At 35.7% G+C, this 17,626-nt stretch overlaps 1 protein-coding gene across 3 annotated transcripts in view; it reads right to left on the bottom strand.

Annotated features, from left to right (window-relative positions):
* Positions 1-5,493: 5,493 nt before the first annotated feature.
* LOC109048274 overlaps positions 5,494-17,626 on the bottom strand; it is a 57,193-nt gene continuing 45,060 nt past the window's right edge. Inside the window, exons 1-5 of one of the 3 annotated variants that reach the window (XM_042750479.1) lie at positions 9,832-10,989; positions 8,223-8,552; positions 6,437-6,552; positions 6,081-6,141; positions 5,494-5,642 (exon numbers count right to left, since the gene is read on the bottom strand). In XM_042750479.1, the coding sequence (XP_042606413.1) occupies positions 5,566-5,642; positions 6,081-6,141; positions 6,437-6,552; positions 8,223-8,552; positions 9,832-9,877 (630 nt within the window). In that variant the 5' untranslated portion in view covers positions 9,878-10,989 and the 3' untranslated portion in view covers positions 5,494-5,565. Of the gene's footprint in view, positions 5,643-6,080; positions 6,142-6,436; positions 6,553-8,222; positions 8,553-9,831; positions 10,990-17,626 lie in introns of those variants that run through there. The other 2 variants (XM_042750477.1, XM_042750478.1) reach the window with 2 other exon arrangements.

Raw genomic sequence — 17,626 nt, 5'->3', positions numbered from 1 at the left:
ACTAATGTTAACAAATGAAATCGTATTGTAAAGTGTCACCTGAGATGTTGGTTTATACGTGTTACATTTAGTTCCAAGTTATAAATAAATGCATCAGGGTTAATTTAGCTAAATGTTTTATATATACGTTTTCTGTATCACGCTTTTTTTTTTTTTTTTTTTTTTTGCTGTAATTGTATAGTTTTTAAATAATTGTGTGTGTAAAATAATTTTTTCTCATGCAACTTTAATCAAGTGAGGTTCTTTACTTTAAAAATGCATTCATCACAATGATATGTTTATATGTTTATAATTACCAATGAAAGGAAACAGCCCAAGCATATCTATATAAGGCCCTACATATAGAATGCGCACAAAAACAAATGGATAAGGGGGAAAATTCTACTGTCATGACAAATATGATATCTCCAACTATTATTATACTAAATACATGTGAACTATATTAATAAAATAAAAGTATGGCTATATAGTGCATAACATAATAAAATAGTGCATAATGAAACAAATTAAATGTAATTTCTTACACTTGATTAATTGCTAATGAATAAAAGTTGAATATAGTAGCTAATCAATGACGTACATCTGAGTAAACGAGACGGAGGGAAGTTTGCGAGTGAAGGGCATAAAAAATGGCATTGCATTTATTCACTTGGTGAAAGAGAGGTGATCCTGGAGGACTATGTTAAGGCCCTGGTTGAATTTTTTTTTTAATTTCTGTTAATGTTGATGTCTCACTAAAGTTGTCTTGGGTCCAACTATAGACAGGAGTGCTGACTGACCTGCAACCGCAGTGGATATATATATGCAATAGTCTAAAGGCTGACCCGAGCTAAGGGGGACGTCCAAATTAACTAGGAGAGCAAAACGTATTGGGGGGGGTAAAGGAGCTGAACAATGCAACGGTTATCCGTTCATATATGTGAGCCGATTAGTTAATCTGGGCCAAACACTGACAACTAGCTCTGAGGAGACTACGATCCAAGTAAAGACAACATCATCAGTGGTCACGTTGTGTATGAAACACACACACGCACACACATCTTACGTACTCTGATTGGGATATCCAGTACATTGTGTATGTTGTTGTATGAATCTGTGGAATAAAATATGACCCCATCTTCCTTAATAAACTTGAGAATGTTTATGGTAGTACTCTGGCTCTCTGTGTCTGCTTGATCATTCTCCTGGCATCCTACGCTGCGGGCTGCTTTACACCACTGGGGTTGACACACTGGTTCATAGTTGATTGCTGTTTGCATTGAGATAGTTTAACTAAAATTTTATCAAACTAAACTTAATTTGTGTTCTGAAGGTGAACAAAGGTCTCACAGGTTTGGAAAACCATGGTGCCGAGTAATTAATGACAGAATTTTCATTTTGGGGTGAACTATCCCTTTAACCAGCCTTCTCCAATGGGAAAAAAGTGACAGTAAAGTAACTTTTGTTCTGTTTTACAAAGAGTTTTTCCATCTTTGATGTAAATTCCTGGAAAAGATAAGCACTCACAACTGCAACAGTTTGCTCCTCAGCAAGCTGCCCCATGAGTTTGTTGGAGTGAGGAGCTGCTTTGAGGTTGTAAGGAGACTCATCAGTAGCTGAGAAATGCTGTTCAGTTCTCTTAAGGTCTTTTTTGTTTTTCCCTACACTTTTTCATCCAATATCCAGTAATAACATCTGCCCTCCCTCTTAGAACATTTAGGTTTTTGTCAGTTCTTTCTTTTGTTTAAATCGTAATTTATATATTGAGCTCAAAAATGAACTTTGTAGGACTGAGGCAGAGTTAGAATAAACAGATCATAGATTTAATTTATCAATTTATGTTTTATTTAACTTAGTAATAAAAATTAAGTAAAAACCAGTACACCGACACAAATGAATGACTTTTGACAATGACCATTATTTATATAAAATATAATGAAACAAAGAATCAGTTGTAGAAACACATGTGAAAAACCACCGGCTGTAACGGAACATGATACTTTGGAAGGTGCTATTTATTTTTATGACCACTTGATGGCCACAGCATAAACCATTTTAAAAAACTTCCAGTAATTAACCTTTTTCCGATATAATTGTGTTGAAATGCTTCAGAACGCTTCACTTCACCATCACTACCAAAGACATAGACCACAGCGTATAAATACAGGTGAGCTGAGTATCTCAATCACACACAGCTGAGAGTGATGGACCAATAATCAGAGCAAGGGATGATGGGAACTGACATGACACAACTTTGCAGTGTACTCACAGTTTCATTCAGTCTGCGCTCAGATAATGTTCTGTAAAACTCATCTTTTACTAATTTGATCTTTACTGGCATGCTGAAATTCAGAATGATTTACAGCAGTTTCAAAACCATTGAGTTCTGACTCTGTCAAGATATGTGTGCTGGGTGACTTACAGTAAGATATAGATACATAGAGCTGCAATTTTTCTGGACTCCTAAACTAAAAAAGAATAAATGTAGCATGTACTGATGGCAAACTCTCCACAAGCCTTTCTATGACCTCAGGAGAGCATTGGCTGCTTGTAACTGCATGATGGAGGCTGCAGAAGAAACAGTTTTAACCCCTTCTACCCTGATCTGAGCCCCAACTGCTTTCACAGCTTTATTCACCAGTCCTGTATTGTTCTCTCATCTACATAAAGACTGTAAATCAGGAAAGCTTTCATCTGACTGCTAATCGCTGTAGTCACTTTTGGTAGAGGCCTTGCTATGACCTAACTCTTTAGGTTCTGATGTCAAGGCAAAGGTAAAAATTGCAACATCATCCTTTAAAGTAAACAAAGAAACCAGGAAAAACCTAAATGTCTTAAGAGGGAGGGCAGATGTCATTACTGTGGCAAACCTGCCAACAACCTCGAAGCAGCTCCTCGTCTCTCCACTGAACTCATGGGGAAATATGTAGTCATTAAATGCATTTTGTGCCAAAGCAGTGATAAATGACCCACAGTTTAGCCCACATTCATGCTCTTGTGTTCACTAAGTTTTAAAACAGTGACCTAATTATAAAGAAATTAGTCAGTGATTGTGAAAAAAAATTGTGAACTGCATAAATGTTTCTACAGATTGTACATAACAGTGTACAGAAATATTAAATTATGCAACAATGTAAAAAAAAATAGCATTGTCACAGTAAAAATCATATTACAAATATCATAGTTTAAAAGGTATCTATTAATAGAGAAACAATATTACATACTGAGACAGTACAAGTAATATGGTATATCTAAGCAGTTGTAATATTCTTTCATATCTTGTGAATGGTGAGGAGTTAAAGACTGTGATGGAGGGAGATGTTCTCACTCTACACACAGGACACACTGAGAGTCTCAGTGAAGTGATGTGGCTGTTTAAAAGAGGTGATCAAACTGTTCGTATCGCACAGATGTATCAGGGTTATGAGCCTTTTTATGATAAGAGACTAACCAGCAGAGTGAAAATGAACCCAAAGACTGGAGCTCTGAGCATCTGGAACATCAGCAGCAGCGACTCTGGACTTTATCAAGTTTCTCTCCACAGTGGATCCGTCTCAGAGAAAAGCTTCAGAGTGGACGTTTACAGTAAGTTTTAGCTGCAGCTGGTTTATAAAAATAGCAAAAATGATCAAAATGGAAAAGAGGTGTAAGTTAATGAGTAAACATCTTTTTGATAAGATCACTCAACACTCTTAAAAATAAAGGTGCTTCAAAGGTTCTTCACAGCGATGCCATAGAAGAACCATTCAGTCAAAGATAATTTAAAGGGATAGTTCACCCAAAAATGTTGGAAAAAATTATGTGTTCTGGGCCCTTGAAATCATCACCAGCCATCACTGCCATTCATAACGTTGATTTTCCATCTCTGTTTTCCCTGCAAATTCCCGTTTAAAGATGATGGCACTGTGTTTTTTTAAGGGTCTGTTTCTGTTCCTGTCTTCAGGTCTCCAGCTGGTGTAAACCAAACTCAAGGTGAGACCCTCACCCTTTTTTGTTTGTTCATTTAGCAGACCACAACTAGCTGTTCAAGATATGAATATATGAAGACTCAAAACAAAAAAACAAAAAGGTGGATTTAAATAAGCAAACCCTTAAGATTTTAGGATTTGTTAGGGTTAAAAGAATTGTTGTGAAAACAGTGAAAACATATTAATCACTGCGATTATAATCCAGTCTTCGACTCTTCAGTGTTTGTCAGTAGTTCAGTATTAAATCAATATTGTAATTTTTTTGGCAAAGCTGTTTTTACACTCACCCACCTTATTTATACACCACTGTATTTGTATAGGCCCAGCAAAAAATGGAGAATAGAAGATTGGAAAAAGGTTGTCTGGTCTGAAGAGTCTCAATTTCTGCAGCACCATTCAGATAATAGAGTCAAGATTATGATATCATCTGCTTCACAATGTTATGACACGGCTAAAGTGAGGCCGCAAAATAACCTGAAAAAGACAACAAAACTCTTTCTACACTTTTATTTACTCAGGAATGAGCAAAGACCAAGACAACAAACCACAAGAAGCAACTAAATAAAATAAGTTTACAATTAATTACACAGCCTCCTTGTCTTAGAATAATAATAAATAAAAAAGGAACAAGAAACAACATCCACCACCAACATTTTTCAATGTGAATAAGATGTTTATAAACATTTACAAAATCTGAGTGTCTATTTACACTAACTCCGCCCACCAACGTGTGATTCGGCTAGTCAAAATTACAAAAGTAATCTAGCAGTCGTTAGCTCCTGTGCCGCAGATGGTAAAACGTGTCTTACAGTCATTTTGACACGATCGACCCCGGTTCGAATCTGGCTAACTTTTTTCTCCCTTTTCAAATTTCAAGTCACATCAGAAAAGCATTTATTTTAAAATGAAAATGGAAATAATCAAAAAGTTGAAAATAAAGTATAGGGTAGGGTTAGGATAAGTGTAGGGAGGTCTTTATTTTCCCTAAGGTGACATCCATTTAATAATTTGAATTAAAATTAAAGACATTATTGCAAACTGTCTTATAATGTATTTCAATACTGAGGTGCAGATAATTGCCACTATTTGCAATAAGTAGAATAAATAGCAGAAAATCCTGCTGATTTAACAGTGTAAATAGAATCTATATCTATGTGCACTTAGTGTAAATAGCTGCTGCCTTATAAAATATCCACAAAGAAAAGTTGACAGTAAACTGACAGGAAGGTACGAAAACTATAACAAAACTATCTTCCTGACACAAAAACTTCTGAGCTGTGTCTTCACAGACAAAGACATTCGATCACATGTTTATGAATAACTCTCTTCTCTTTCAGTTTGTCAGGATCACTGTGGTGTCTCTGAGGCTCTGGTTCGTCTGGTTCTGTCTGGTCTGCTGGGAATCACCACAGTTGTGTTTCTGGTTGAGCATCTGAGGTGCTGCTCATCTCAGAGAAGAGCTGCTTCTGTATGATGGTGACTTTAAATGGAATCCTCAGCCCTTGTTGTCTTGAGAGTCCACACAGTGTCTTGTATTTCCATTTTCGTCATCATCCTTTTTAGGCTCCATGGTTCAGGTCCTTTTTTGAACGCTTGTTATTGTCCACCGAACTCTTTATCACATCCACCATCTCCAAGGATTCATCTGTGGTTGGTTTACTTGCTGATTGTAGGGGGAAAAAGTGTTTTTCAGGGCTATTAAGTTCAAAGATATGGATATAAATCATTCTATATCACTTTTTGTAATATATTTAATTTAGTCATCTATGACAATAATAATTATGTAAAGTATTTCTCAGCAAATATTGATGTGCTTTACCTAATTCATTTGAATAAAAATCAGTATATTTTGTTATTAAGTTAATTTACATTTTTAATGATAAAAAATACATTAAAATGCCATGCATACAGACAATGGCATGAGTACCTGCAAAAATTATATTATGCCAAACTATGTAAAATTACTTCTTAAAAGAAAATTTATTTGGTTTTCTCAAAGTGCAGGCCTTGTATGACTTAAGTTTCTTTAATATAGCTGATAATTTGACAAATCGAGATTAGTGAAGGTTTTAAAATATCAAAACCCTAAAAAACATCATATTTGTCATGACATGAATATTTGTCTGGACTGACCTCTGCTGGCTGAGCTGAGAGAAATGATCTCCTCGGGATGCTCGGTGTTATTCTGCTTCTTCTGTAGGGAGAAGAGAACATTAAATCACAATCAACAACCACTGCACATAAAAGATTTTAATACCAAAATATCATATAAACCAAAAAACAGAACAGGCTTCTCAAGCCAATCAGCGTTAAGAATTAATATATGCACATAATGAATGAAATCTACTATGACTTCAAATATATGTCTTTCTACAAGTTCCCCCCAAAAAACTGTATTTTACATTGCATAGTCTTAACACTGCTAATAGGTGTTACGATAATAATACAAAAACAGAAGTGTTGTCTAATTTTCCTGTGATAATACTTGCCTTTTGGCAGTTGATGATGTGGTTGATGACATAAATGATGACCAAAACTGCAGTCAACAATGCGATGCCCACAGCAATTATGTTCAGATATTCTAGTCTGATTGTCCACGGAGTCTCTTCAGGTTTGATCGGAGTTTCCAGTGATCATAGGCAATAAAGCAGATATGAAAAATGAATGAATATATGGAGATTCTGCTAATGGTGCTGAGCAGGTGCTCTGTACAGAACAAAACCTACAAAAACATGTAGAGGTGAAGCTCATCAACACAAACTTTGATGTGTTAGGAGTAGGATCTTGTGATGGGCCTGTGGTTTCACTCTCTGTGACTGGCTCTAGTTTAGTGGGTTTAATGGGCCTCATTTACGAAACGAACGTACAACAGAAAATTGGGCGTATGGTCGTTTCAACGCAAAACTTGGAATTTATCAATATGGACGTGAGTGGTGGCTACGATCTCACGTCTGGTCTCAGCTCGTGTACGCAAGTTTTTAAGTTACCAGTAGGCCTACTTGCGCGCAAGCGCAGCATAGTAAATATGGTGGAGAATTGTAGAACGAAAGCATTTTCGTTTTTATTTTCCTGACCGCCAAACGCTCATTAGTTGATCGTTAACCAGTAAGATTAGAATGTCTTTAAAACAAATATTTTTGCGCATGCAAGGATTTTACACAGATATTAAAACATGAGTGAAGTATGATTTTATGTTTATGTTAGATAATGAGTGGTTGTAATGCAAACAAATGTTACAAATATGGCAAAAATGGAACCATTTGGATTCTTGTGGTATGAGACAGGCTCGTGAGCCCAATGCTGTTTCAGTTTTTCTTGACATTTGTATGCTGTTTATAATGAATGCCACTATAGCCTAATTTGTGTTTTATTTTATAGTTTAATATATAATTTTATAACTATTTATTTTCCATTCTTCGTTCTGTTCTGAATATCGTTAAATGTAAAATATTTGTTGTATAGGGTGAGAGGAACTAAATAGACTGTTTATATTTACCACTATTTTAATATAGCCTACATATAAATTACATAAATTAATGTAGCCTAATTGTTTGCAATTACAAGGTTAACAGGTGTTTTTGGAGTAAGATCAATTTCTCTTTCATGAGAGTAGCTTCTTCCTCTTTTTGCTCGTCTTTGTTTCTCCGTGTCGTAAACTCAGGGGCGAGGCTTCTAAACCAGGGTGTTTTTAGGGGCGTGATATTCAAATGACGATTGTTTTCATGCCGCCACATTTATCAACGTGCGATCATTCGTACGATAAGATTGGCAGCATACGAATGTTTCATGAATCACACGTGAACTCTGTCGTAAACTGATCTGTGCGCACGAGTCTGCGCTCTTTTCACGTTAGATTGATAAATGAGGCCCAGTGTGTTTAATCATTTCTTCATTTGTATTCAATATATTTCTATTCTATTCTATTCTATTCTATTCTATTCTATTCTATTCTATTCTATTCTATTCTATTCTATTCGGTTATAAGGCTGTCTTAAAATTAAAACCAAGTTTGCCCATATTAGAAGTTTGGTGAACTCTGACACAGTTCAAATATTAAACATTATTTTAAATTGAATTTATTCAGTGAACTCTTCAAAAAATGGGTTATAGTCTGTAAGATCTTTCAAAAACTTGGAAAAGAATCAAAGTATTTTTTTACTGTTAATTGTTAAATTATGCCACATTCACATTCCAACAGTAGCCTCTTATCCAAATTAGGGTCAGTATCATATCAGTACTTTTTTTAACAACACTGTAGATTTTATATAAACTAACCGTTGACCGTGACTTCGAAGAATTTCTCCTTCAGTAAGTTATCGACGTCGATATAAGAGACAATGTAACATCCCTCATCACTGGTTCGGGCATCAGCGAAGGTTACTGACGAACTCTCCGTGTCAAACCTGAATCTGTCGGATTTCTTGACGGTGCAGCCACGCTTCTCCTCCTCAGGGGAACAGTAGCGGATAATGGGCTCTTCTGTCCTGTTTTCGCACTTTTTTTGTAACATTAATGTCACTCGGCTCACATTCCCCGGTATTTCGACGTTTAGGGTGACATTTTCTCCAATGTTTACCTCCACTCTCTCCCTGTCACTCACAGCACCTGATAAAAAAAAATGTATTTCAGAAAACTGACGGACACATATTCACACTTTATATCAGGGTTACCAACTTGGAGTGAGATTTCTTATTATTTTATTGTATTTTTTTTGGGGGGGGGGGGGGGGCGGGGGCGGTCAGTATCAATTAATGTGTATATACTGTAAAAATAAAGGGGAATAAAAATCTTTTGATGAATCCAGTCGAATGTCTTTTTAAGCACCATTTTAAACTTGGTTTAAATTTAGTATTTGCTTGCATTTATTGTGTGTAATTATACGAGTATTATTAAAAAAGGACGTAGGCCTAAGTTATTAACTTTTTAAATTTCTCATTTAAAAATCTAGTGTTTATTTTTGTCTAAATATGTGTTCAAAAGAAAAATTAAGCAAGTATGACCTGCAATATTCGAGATATATTTAGTAAAGAGCCATCAGGTAGTGGGTAAATCATGGCATTACGAATGAAAATAATTTGTTTTACCTGACCACAAAATGACTCTAATTTGCATATTTGCATTGTAATTTAAAACCTTCCTATTTTAACCTTACACTACACTAATTGTAATATACATATTAGAAAACCATAATAATTGCACAAATAGTAGGCCTATTTAGTACCAAAAGATCTCTTCAAAATATTAAATAAATATTATTGAACTAAAATATGCAACACTTATTTAACTGAAAAAAAATAGTTAAGCAGTTTGGTCACATTATAAGTAAGTAATATCTGAGGGTTAAGAAATCCATATTAATGTTGCCTCTACATCACTCTCCAGAATAAAGTGATACTGTAAATGCCATCGACGTAATAATCAATGCATAATATGCTGTCATGTTCACCAAAAAACTGCTGCAAATAATACCAGTACAATGAAGCTGTCGTCTATCCAACTTAAACCCATTCAAATGTACTGTCCTGTCCACGCTGGGTTGTTTGGAGAGCGCTGTGGGTCACGTGACCGCGCGGAGACACCGGCAAGTCAGTGATCTGGAAGAATCTATGTGTTTATATTTTGGGATTTTTGAGTTATTAAGTGCGGCATTTATTGTTTTATTTTTAGTGTTTAGTGTTAAAACGTACAAAATTTGTAATCTGAGACTTTGTTTCATACCGCAAGCAGGGTTGTCACTTTGGCGTGAGGTTTACACGGGCAGCGCGAAAGCGGATGACTTATTACTTGAATTGTCGCTTTGGTTCCTCGGGGTACGTGAGAGTTGGCAACCCTGCTTTATGTAAGAACGACAAATAGATATAACGTATAACTCTGCTTTACTTACCGGCGATGGCAAGACAGGTTATGATGAGCAGGAAGAAGCGACGCATTTTAATGAGTTCTGCTCGACTTGTCCCTTGATTTAATAATAATAAAAAAGTCTAGCGGCTACGTGATCTATCCGGCAATGAATGTGTCAAAATAGATACGCACGCCAGGTATTGAAAGACCTGTATCAAGCGCTCAGAGCGGTGACGTTTATTGTTGTGCAGTCTTTGGAGAGGTGTAGCGGTTAGCATCCAATCAGATCACCTTATGCAAATACCCTGGTTCAGATGATAGCCCGCGATCATGCAATACCAGATGTGATTGGCTGTTTTCACTACGGCCGCCCCGTGTGAATGTACCGGGTTTTTTTTGTGTGTGTGTGTTTAACATGTTCCCCCAGGGCTCCTATGTCTTCCAATGGCACTATGTCTTCCAAATCTGATATAGATATGGGCTATTAATATAGACAAAATGGCCACAGAGCACAAGATGGCTTTTCAGCTCAATAGTGTCACTGATTCTGAATCTAAGAACAACGATGACTTAGAAGAAACCTCGAAAAAGCTTGACTTGAGTATTCTCTGTTTGATGGTTTGTTTTGGTGATGATCAACAGCATAAACATAAATATGTTCCACTCATCTGTGAATTAAACATAAGAAATGTTTTGGACAGAGTTTGGCCACTTTATATTTCACAGATGCTTCACACAATCTCATTTACATGTCCCTCTGATAATACAGCAATCCATTCAAACCAAATCCCAAAGATTTACTTATATTTAAAAAAAAAAACGTTTTGTTGTTGAATGTGTTCGGTCATATTTAATGAGAGACACTAAACATACAGCGACCACAGAAGAGAATGTGATCACACTGTATTCTTCTCACAAATATCAGCACATCTGTTGTATTTATCAGCAAAATAATCATTTGAAGAAAAACAGGTCAGTTTTGTAACCAAAATATATCACAGTCTGATGATAGGCACGAGTTTCTAATTTATTTCTCTTGATATCATGAACTCATTAGCAGTGAAGGGTTGATAACTGAATCCTCATGTTTAGTTTCCTCCAAAAACCAAAATGAAGCAAAATTAAACTCTGAGCAATAAAACTAAAAACATACAGATATAAGACAAAGCAAAGGGAGTTGCTTTCCACAGCAAAACATCATCTCCACCCCTGATCTATAACAATACATCTGTTTCACTTTAAATACTTTTCAACTGCTATAACTGAAGTCTTATTATACATCTGAAATAGATGCAGTCACCACATAACTAATGTCTATATTGTCAAAAATGTACAGTAGTCATACAGTAGGGATTTCAAATCAGTGGATTTTTTAAATACAAAATAGAAAACATCCAATTCAGGTTAATACAGCTACATATAGCCAAAAATATAAATACACAAAAGTACAAAAAAAACAAACAAAGCTATGTAGGATTTTGTGATGTGAAAGTTGATGTGTGTGAAAGTCTAATCTGTAGTGCATCAATTGCCAAACACTGTCTGTAGCTGAAGTTGATAGCAAATGATTATTCCAACCTCATGTAATGAAAACAAGCCACAGCTCTCAAACGGCAGACTCTTCCTAACAATCAAAAATAGTCCAGACTATGTTCTCACATCAAAAATAACTCTAAATCCATATTCAAACTGAACCATGATGTGGTGTCCTCACCAATAAAGAGTCCTTCTAAAATGCATACAAATACACTGTTTCAAACTCTTAGTATCAATCCAAAATAGGCCATACATACATGTTCCATGTCTGGAAAAAAAACATCAGCAATGTACACTTTTTAAATAAAAAATAGAAAAAAAAAACTCCTTTAGACTGGGCTTGAAATGACACATTTCCCAACCAGGACACAGCACAATGCTTTCAGCAGGTGAGCCATGCTGCTACTGCTGCTTGCTATTGCTAATTTTGGCGTATTCCGCACCACAGGCACATACCGCCACCAACTGTTTCTATTCATACATAGGTGATAGTCCCACCACTATTCATATTTTATTTATTGTTATTGTTCATTTTATTTCGGGTTCACCCAAGCTGTATTTCTGGCTGCTGCGTGCACAAAAAAAATAAATAAATAAAAACAAAAAAACACCGGTTTGCGTATTACCAAAATTAACCATGGTTTTATCATAGAAAACTGCTTAATTTTATTTTGTGGGATTTCTGAATGCTTGAGACTATAAAATCAATCTGACAACTGTATTGATAAAACCATAGCCATAGGTTATTGTCTAGAGCTACAATTGTAATTTATAAATAATCCAATTTAATTAAAAGTTATTTATTTACTTTTATTAAAGTTCTATTTTGAGGCCTTATAGTAAGTGTTTTTTTTTTTGTTTGTTTGTTTTTTTTTTTGAAGGAGGAGGAGGGGGCACAACAATACTAATCTGCTTAGGGCACCCATCTGGCCAGCAGCGGTCATCACAATGTCAATCACTGCTACTTTGAGAGTGAATCCCGCATAAATATGCAGATGTGATTCCCGAAACTTCGCAACGTGTGTGTGGTCGAAAAACAAGGTTCTACATTTTAAATGGATTATAGACTAGAAAGCTTGCAAATAGTGCTCATAACCACTAAAAAGCTGTCGCTCTGTTTAGCGAGTGGATACACGATGGAGGCTATTATAACACACACCGTGCCGCGAATCGTGCCCCCACCCTTGATGAAGTGCTTAAGTAGCTTTAGGCCTGTGTAATAGCCTACTGAAAATTGTGAAACAGTAATATTTCCTGTGGTGACAAACGTTGCCTGTTATTAATTTGACCCATAGCCTATCACATTTGCATACCTCTGCTTAACCATTAATGCGATTCAGATGAAAATTCAAGCACTGCGTTGCTCCAAAAAAAAATATAGCTATCCCTAAAACAGGCCTTTATAACACTTGTACCAGTATGTCGTCCAGGTTTATTTAATAAAGAGGCTACTGTGTCGCTTATTCAGCAAAATGAGTAATTAAATAAAATAAGTAACCGTAGCCTATTTTAACGTGTTAAACATATTTATTTGTTTGGATTTGAGTCTTACCTTCATGAACTGGACGCCATTAGTCTATATGTTTGTAACCAAATCGAAAGAGAAAGTTTGGGAGAACAGTTGGAGAAGAGAACACACCTGTATGTGTCGCGTGGCTCTAGTCTCCGCCCTCAAAATTAGACCAAAAGCAGTTTTCTTTTGTATTTCGCCCTCCTCTAATTTAGTGTTTTAAAAACTTTCTTCATGTTTAAACGTTCACTCATGCAATCGGTAAAATCTGATCGCACAGATCACGAACTTCTAACTTCTGTTTATTTCTGTCAGCTGGTTTTCAAACACGTGCTTTCCAAACCTGCGCGTTATGATATGATATGAACTTGATTTACTATTTCAACAGAAACTTTTAATCCATCACACCACAGCTATTTTGGAGCTAGTAGAAAATCAAACACATTCAAATGCCCATGTTAGACGTTAAAAAGAGAAGAATGAATTTTAATGATACTGAGTACAAAAACTAATAAGTCGACATGTGGAAATAGCGGATGTGTGATATCAGAAAGAGAGAAAAACTGGTGGGAGGAAAAAAAGAGTAAAGCTGTGATTAATTGTTCATTGTTGGAAGGTTTTGGTGCCATCTAGTGGTACAGCAGATTTCAATTCCAGTGTGTCACTTAGATGTGGGTTTTTATTGTTTTTTAATCAGTATGGAAGATAAGGTCCCCCTATAAATATGGAAGGGATGAATTTCTTAACACCTCCTCTTCTAGTATATAATTAATACGTAATCATAATTTTTATTAAAACCTAGTGTAACTATTCTGATGTTAATGATACAGCAATGTCTGTGTTTGGGTCTGGAACCATACATGACTATCATGTAAAATGGAAATGTAGACTTTAATCAACATTGTACTGACTTTCACTTGACATTGTAATCACCAATTTACCTTCTTTTTTTATTTATTATTAATTTAGAGTATAATTTAGTCTGTTTTATTGTTTGTATTTTATTTTAAGTGTAAATTTAATATGTGTGTATGGAAGGGTGAGTGCTTGTTCACCTGTTCTGGTGTTCTATTGTTACTAGTTGATGTGGGGTCATAAATAAGCTAAACATATTCAAAGAAAAAAAGAAACGGAAACAGTTTATAGGCCTGGGCACGTATTCATGGTAATTCTTAGCAAAGAGTTGCTCCAAATGACAATATTCTAAGAAAATTCTTAGAAATGTGGCCATTTCTTCTTACAATTAAGAGAAGATCCAAGTAAGATAAAAGTTTTTCACAAATCATCTTAACCCTTAAAAGGAGCTCTTAAGATCAAAAAGTGTTAGGAGTAGAGAGAATGACTTTTAAGATGCTTAAGAGTTTCTTTAGTAGAGGGAGAAAATAGCCGAATGAAGAAGAGGGAGAAGAGATGTGTTGCAGACAACGGATGACAGTGAGTTAATAAGACGCTAGAGATTAGATCAAGGGTCTTCCACCTTCTTCAGGGTTAAACATCTTAGGAGACATAGAGCAGGGACCCCCAATACAAAACGTTCCAAGCAGAGCTACATATTAAGCACATTGCCTTTTATATGAATATAAACTAACCTCTGATTAAGAAAAAAAATCATGTTTGTTAGGAAAGCATTTCAGATATGCACATTGTTGCTGCACATGCATGACTGTCTGTATATTACTTTTGATTGTTAAAATTGAGATTTTTGCATCATACTAAATGTGATTGAAATCCCAATTCATTAGTTTTTTGCAGTTGTTGTAAATTATTAGCTTATAATGGATTTGCAAAGTCATACATATTAATTTTACAAGTCATTTAGCTTCAAGTTTATTAAAAATTACCATTTTAATTTTACAGTTAGAAGTATTTCCTTGAACATTAGCTTCAAGATTATGCTTCAAGAGATTGATAGCAATCCATTTTGTGGTGTTACCCAATATCTATACTCCAAAATGATTGAAAACTGCTGGATCTTGAAATGGCTGCAGTATTCTGTCATGAAATGCTCTTGAGGCAATATTATAATATAAGATCCAATCGCAGATTTATTGTAGTCCCAAAACAGTTGTCCACATCAAGGAAAAAAACAGAAAACATGCACAAGGTAATCCACAAACATATAACCCACAAACACAAAGTACCACGAGCACAAGGTAACAGAACTCAGTACTGCAGAAACCAAAGACACAGACCACAGTGTATAAATACAGCTGAGCTGAGTATCTCAACCACACACAGCTGAGAGTGATGGACCAATGATAGAAGCAAGGGATGATGGGAACTGAAGTCCACAAGCACTGGGCAGTGATCCGGAAGGAGTGTCCTCTGGTGTCTGTCATGGAGACTCCAGCAGAAGACTGGGACGATTCCACTGTGTGCTGCAGCTGCTTCACACAACTTTACAGTGAACTCACTCACAGTTTCATTCAGTCTACGCTCAGATAATGTTCTGTAAAATTCATCTTTTACTAATTTCATCTTTACTGGCATGCTGAAATTCAGAATGATTTACAGCAGTTTCAAAATCATGGAGTTCTGACTCTGTCAAGATATGTGTGCTGGGTCACTTAAGCTATAGCAACATAGAGCTGCATTTTTCTGGACAGCACTCTCTTAAACAAAAAAAAAAAAAAAAAAAAAAAAAAAAAAAAAAAAATTGTAGCATGTACGGATGGCAAACTCTCCGCAAGTCTCTCTATGACCTCAGGATCTAGAGCATCAGCTGCTTGTAACTGCACGATGGAGGTTGCAGAAGGAATGGTTTTAACCCCTTCTACCCTGATCTGAACCCTCTGTCTTGCTCCACATACTTCACCTGCTTTCACAGCTTTATTCACCAGTCCTGTATTGTTCTCTCATCTACATAAAGACTGTAAATCAGGATAGCTTCCATCTGACTGCTAGTCTTCTAGATTTATGGTCTAGTTTAAAAATGGTCAGTCACTAAGATAAAAAGCTGTTAAATAATAGTTCAAATAAAAGATAAAAAGCTTTTAAATAATAGTTCATTGTTGAACTTTTTTCTGCAATATATAGTTGGTAACATCTGATCTTGTGGTCAGTGTGCCACTTCCTGATGAAAGTCATAGAAACTGAAAATCTTCACTGATGTTCATCAGATGAGTTCGAGCTTCAGTGGCAAGAGAACCGAGAGAATCAACACACTTATAATAATACCTGATAACTGATCAAAATGTCCTTCAGCATGTGGTTTTTCACTGTGCTTTTCATCAGTATGGAGGGTAAGCTATATATTTTAAGTATATTCTCTTTTTTCTAGCAGTGTATTGTTTTAGTGGTTGTGGTCACTGGGCAGGTGATTTACTGGAACATTTTCAGCAGTTTGTTTTCAGTTCATGCTGCGTACAAGTCTCGTACTTTTCACAATTTCTCTAACATGACAGTGTTTCTGAAGTCTGAGATCTAGAAACAGTAAGATACTGCTCTTCTGCGATCTTCTGAAACCTCAACATAGTCTAGAGATACTTGAGACTACTTAGAATAAAAACTGTAAAATGTAAAGTTCTTTGTGCTTTTCAGTTAAACATATAGAGACTTATCACTAGTTTGTGAGAAAAAGCAGCATAAATGTAAATGTACCTTTATAATAGATGCATTACCTATTTCCTGACACAGTTTTTTTGTTTCCTTTGTAATATTTTCCTTTGTAATATGTAGTCACTGAATGCATTTTGTGGCAAAGCAATGATAAAAGACCCACAGTTTAGCCCACATTCATGCTGTTCTGTTCACTAAGTTTTAAAAAGGTCACCCAATTATAAAGAAATTAGTCAGTGATTGTGAAAAGAAATGGTGAACTGCATAAATGTTTCTATAGATTGTACAGAACAGTGTACAGAAATATTAAATTATGCAACAATGTAAAAAAAAAAAAGCATTGTCACTGTAAAAATCATATTACAAATGACAATTTAAAAGGTATCTATTAATAGAGAAACATTATTACATGTAGAGACAGTACAAGTAATATGGTATATCTAAGCAGTTGTTATATTCTTTCAGATCTTGTGAATGGCAATGAGTTAAAGACTGTGATGGAGGGAGATGTTCTCACTCTACACACAGGACACACTGAGAGTCTCAGTGAAGTGATGTGGCTGTTTAAACGAGGTGATCAAACTGTTCGTATCGCACAGATGTATCAGGGTTATGAACCCTTTTATGATAAGAGACTAACCAGCAGAGTGAAAATGAACCCAAAGACTGGAGCTCTGAGCATCTGGAACATCAGCAGCAGCGATGCTGGACTTTATCAAGTTTCTCTCCACAGTGGATCCGTCTCAGAGAAAAGCTTCAGAGTGGATGTTTACAGTAAGTTTTAGCTGCAGCTGGTTTATAAAAATAGCAAAAATGATCAAAATGGAAGAGAGGTTCACGAGTAAACATCTTTTTGATAAGATCACTTAACACTCTTAAAAATAAAGGTGCTTAAAATGTTCTTCACAGCAAACGTCATAGAAGAACCATTTTTGGTGCCACAAAGAACCATTCAGTCTGAGGTTAAAGGGTTAGTTCACCCAAAAATGAAAATTCTGTCATTAATTACTCTCATTATCCTCATGTCGTTCCAAACTGTAAGACCTCAGTTCATGTCACGGTTGGGTGAAGGGATGAGGCGAGGACTCAAACACAGGAAGATAAGGGCTTTTATTAATAGTAAAAAATAAACAAGGGCGGGCGAGGCTACACACATCCGACAATACTCAAAGACATAACATTGAACATACCCAGCAGAGGACTGCAGACACACAGAGAATAAATAGGGAACCAA

Source organism: Cyprinus carpio, chromosome B23 (assembly GCF_018340385.1).
Source record: "Cyprinus carpio isolate SPL01 chromosome B23, ASM1834038v1, whole genome shotgun sequence".
Lineage (NCBI taxonomy): Eukaryota > Metazoa > Chordata > Actinopteri > Cypriniformes > Cyprinidae > Cyprinus > Cyprinus carpio.
This window is presented reverse-complemented; position numbering and strand designations above follow the sequence as displayed.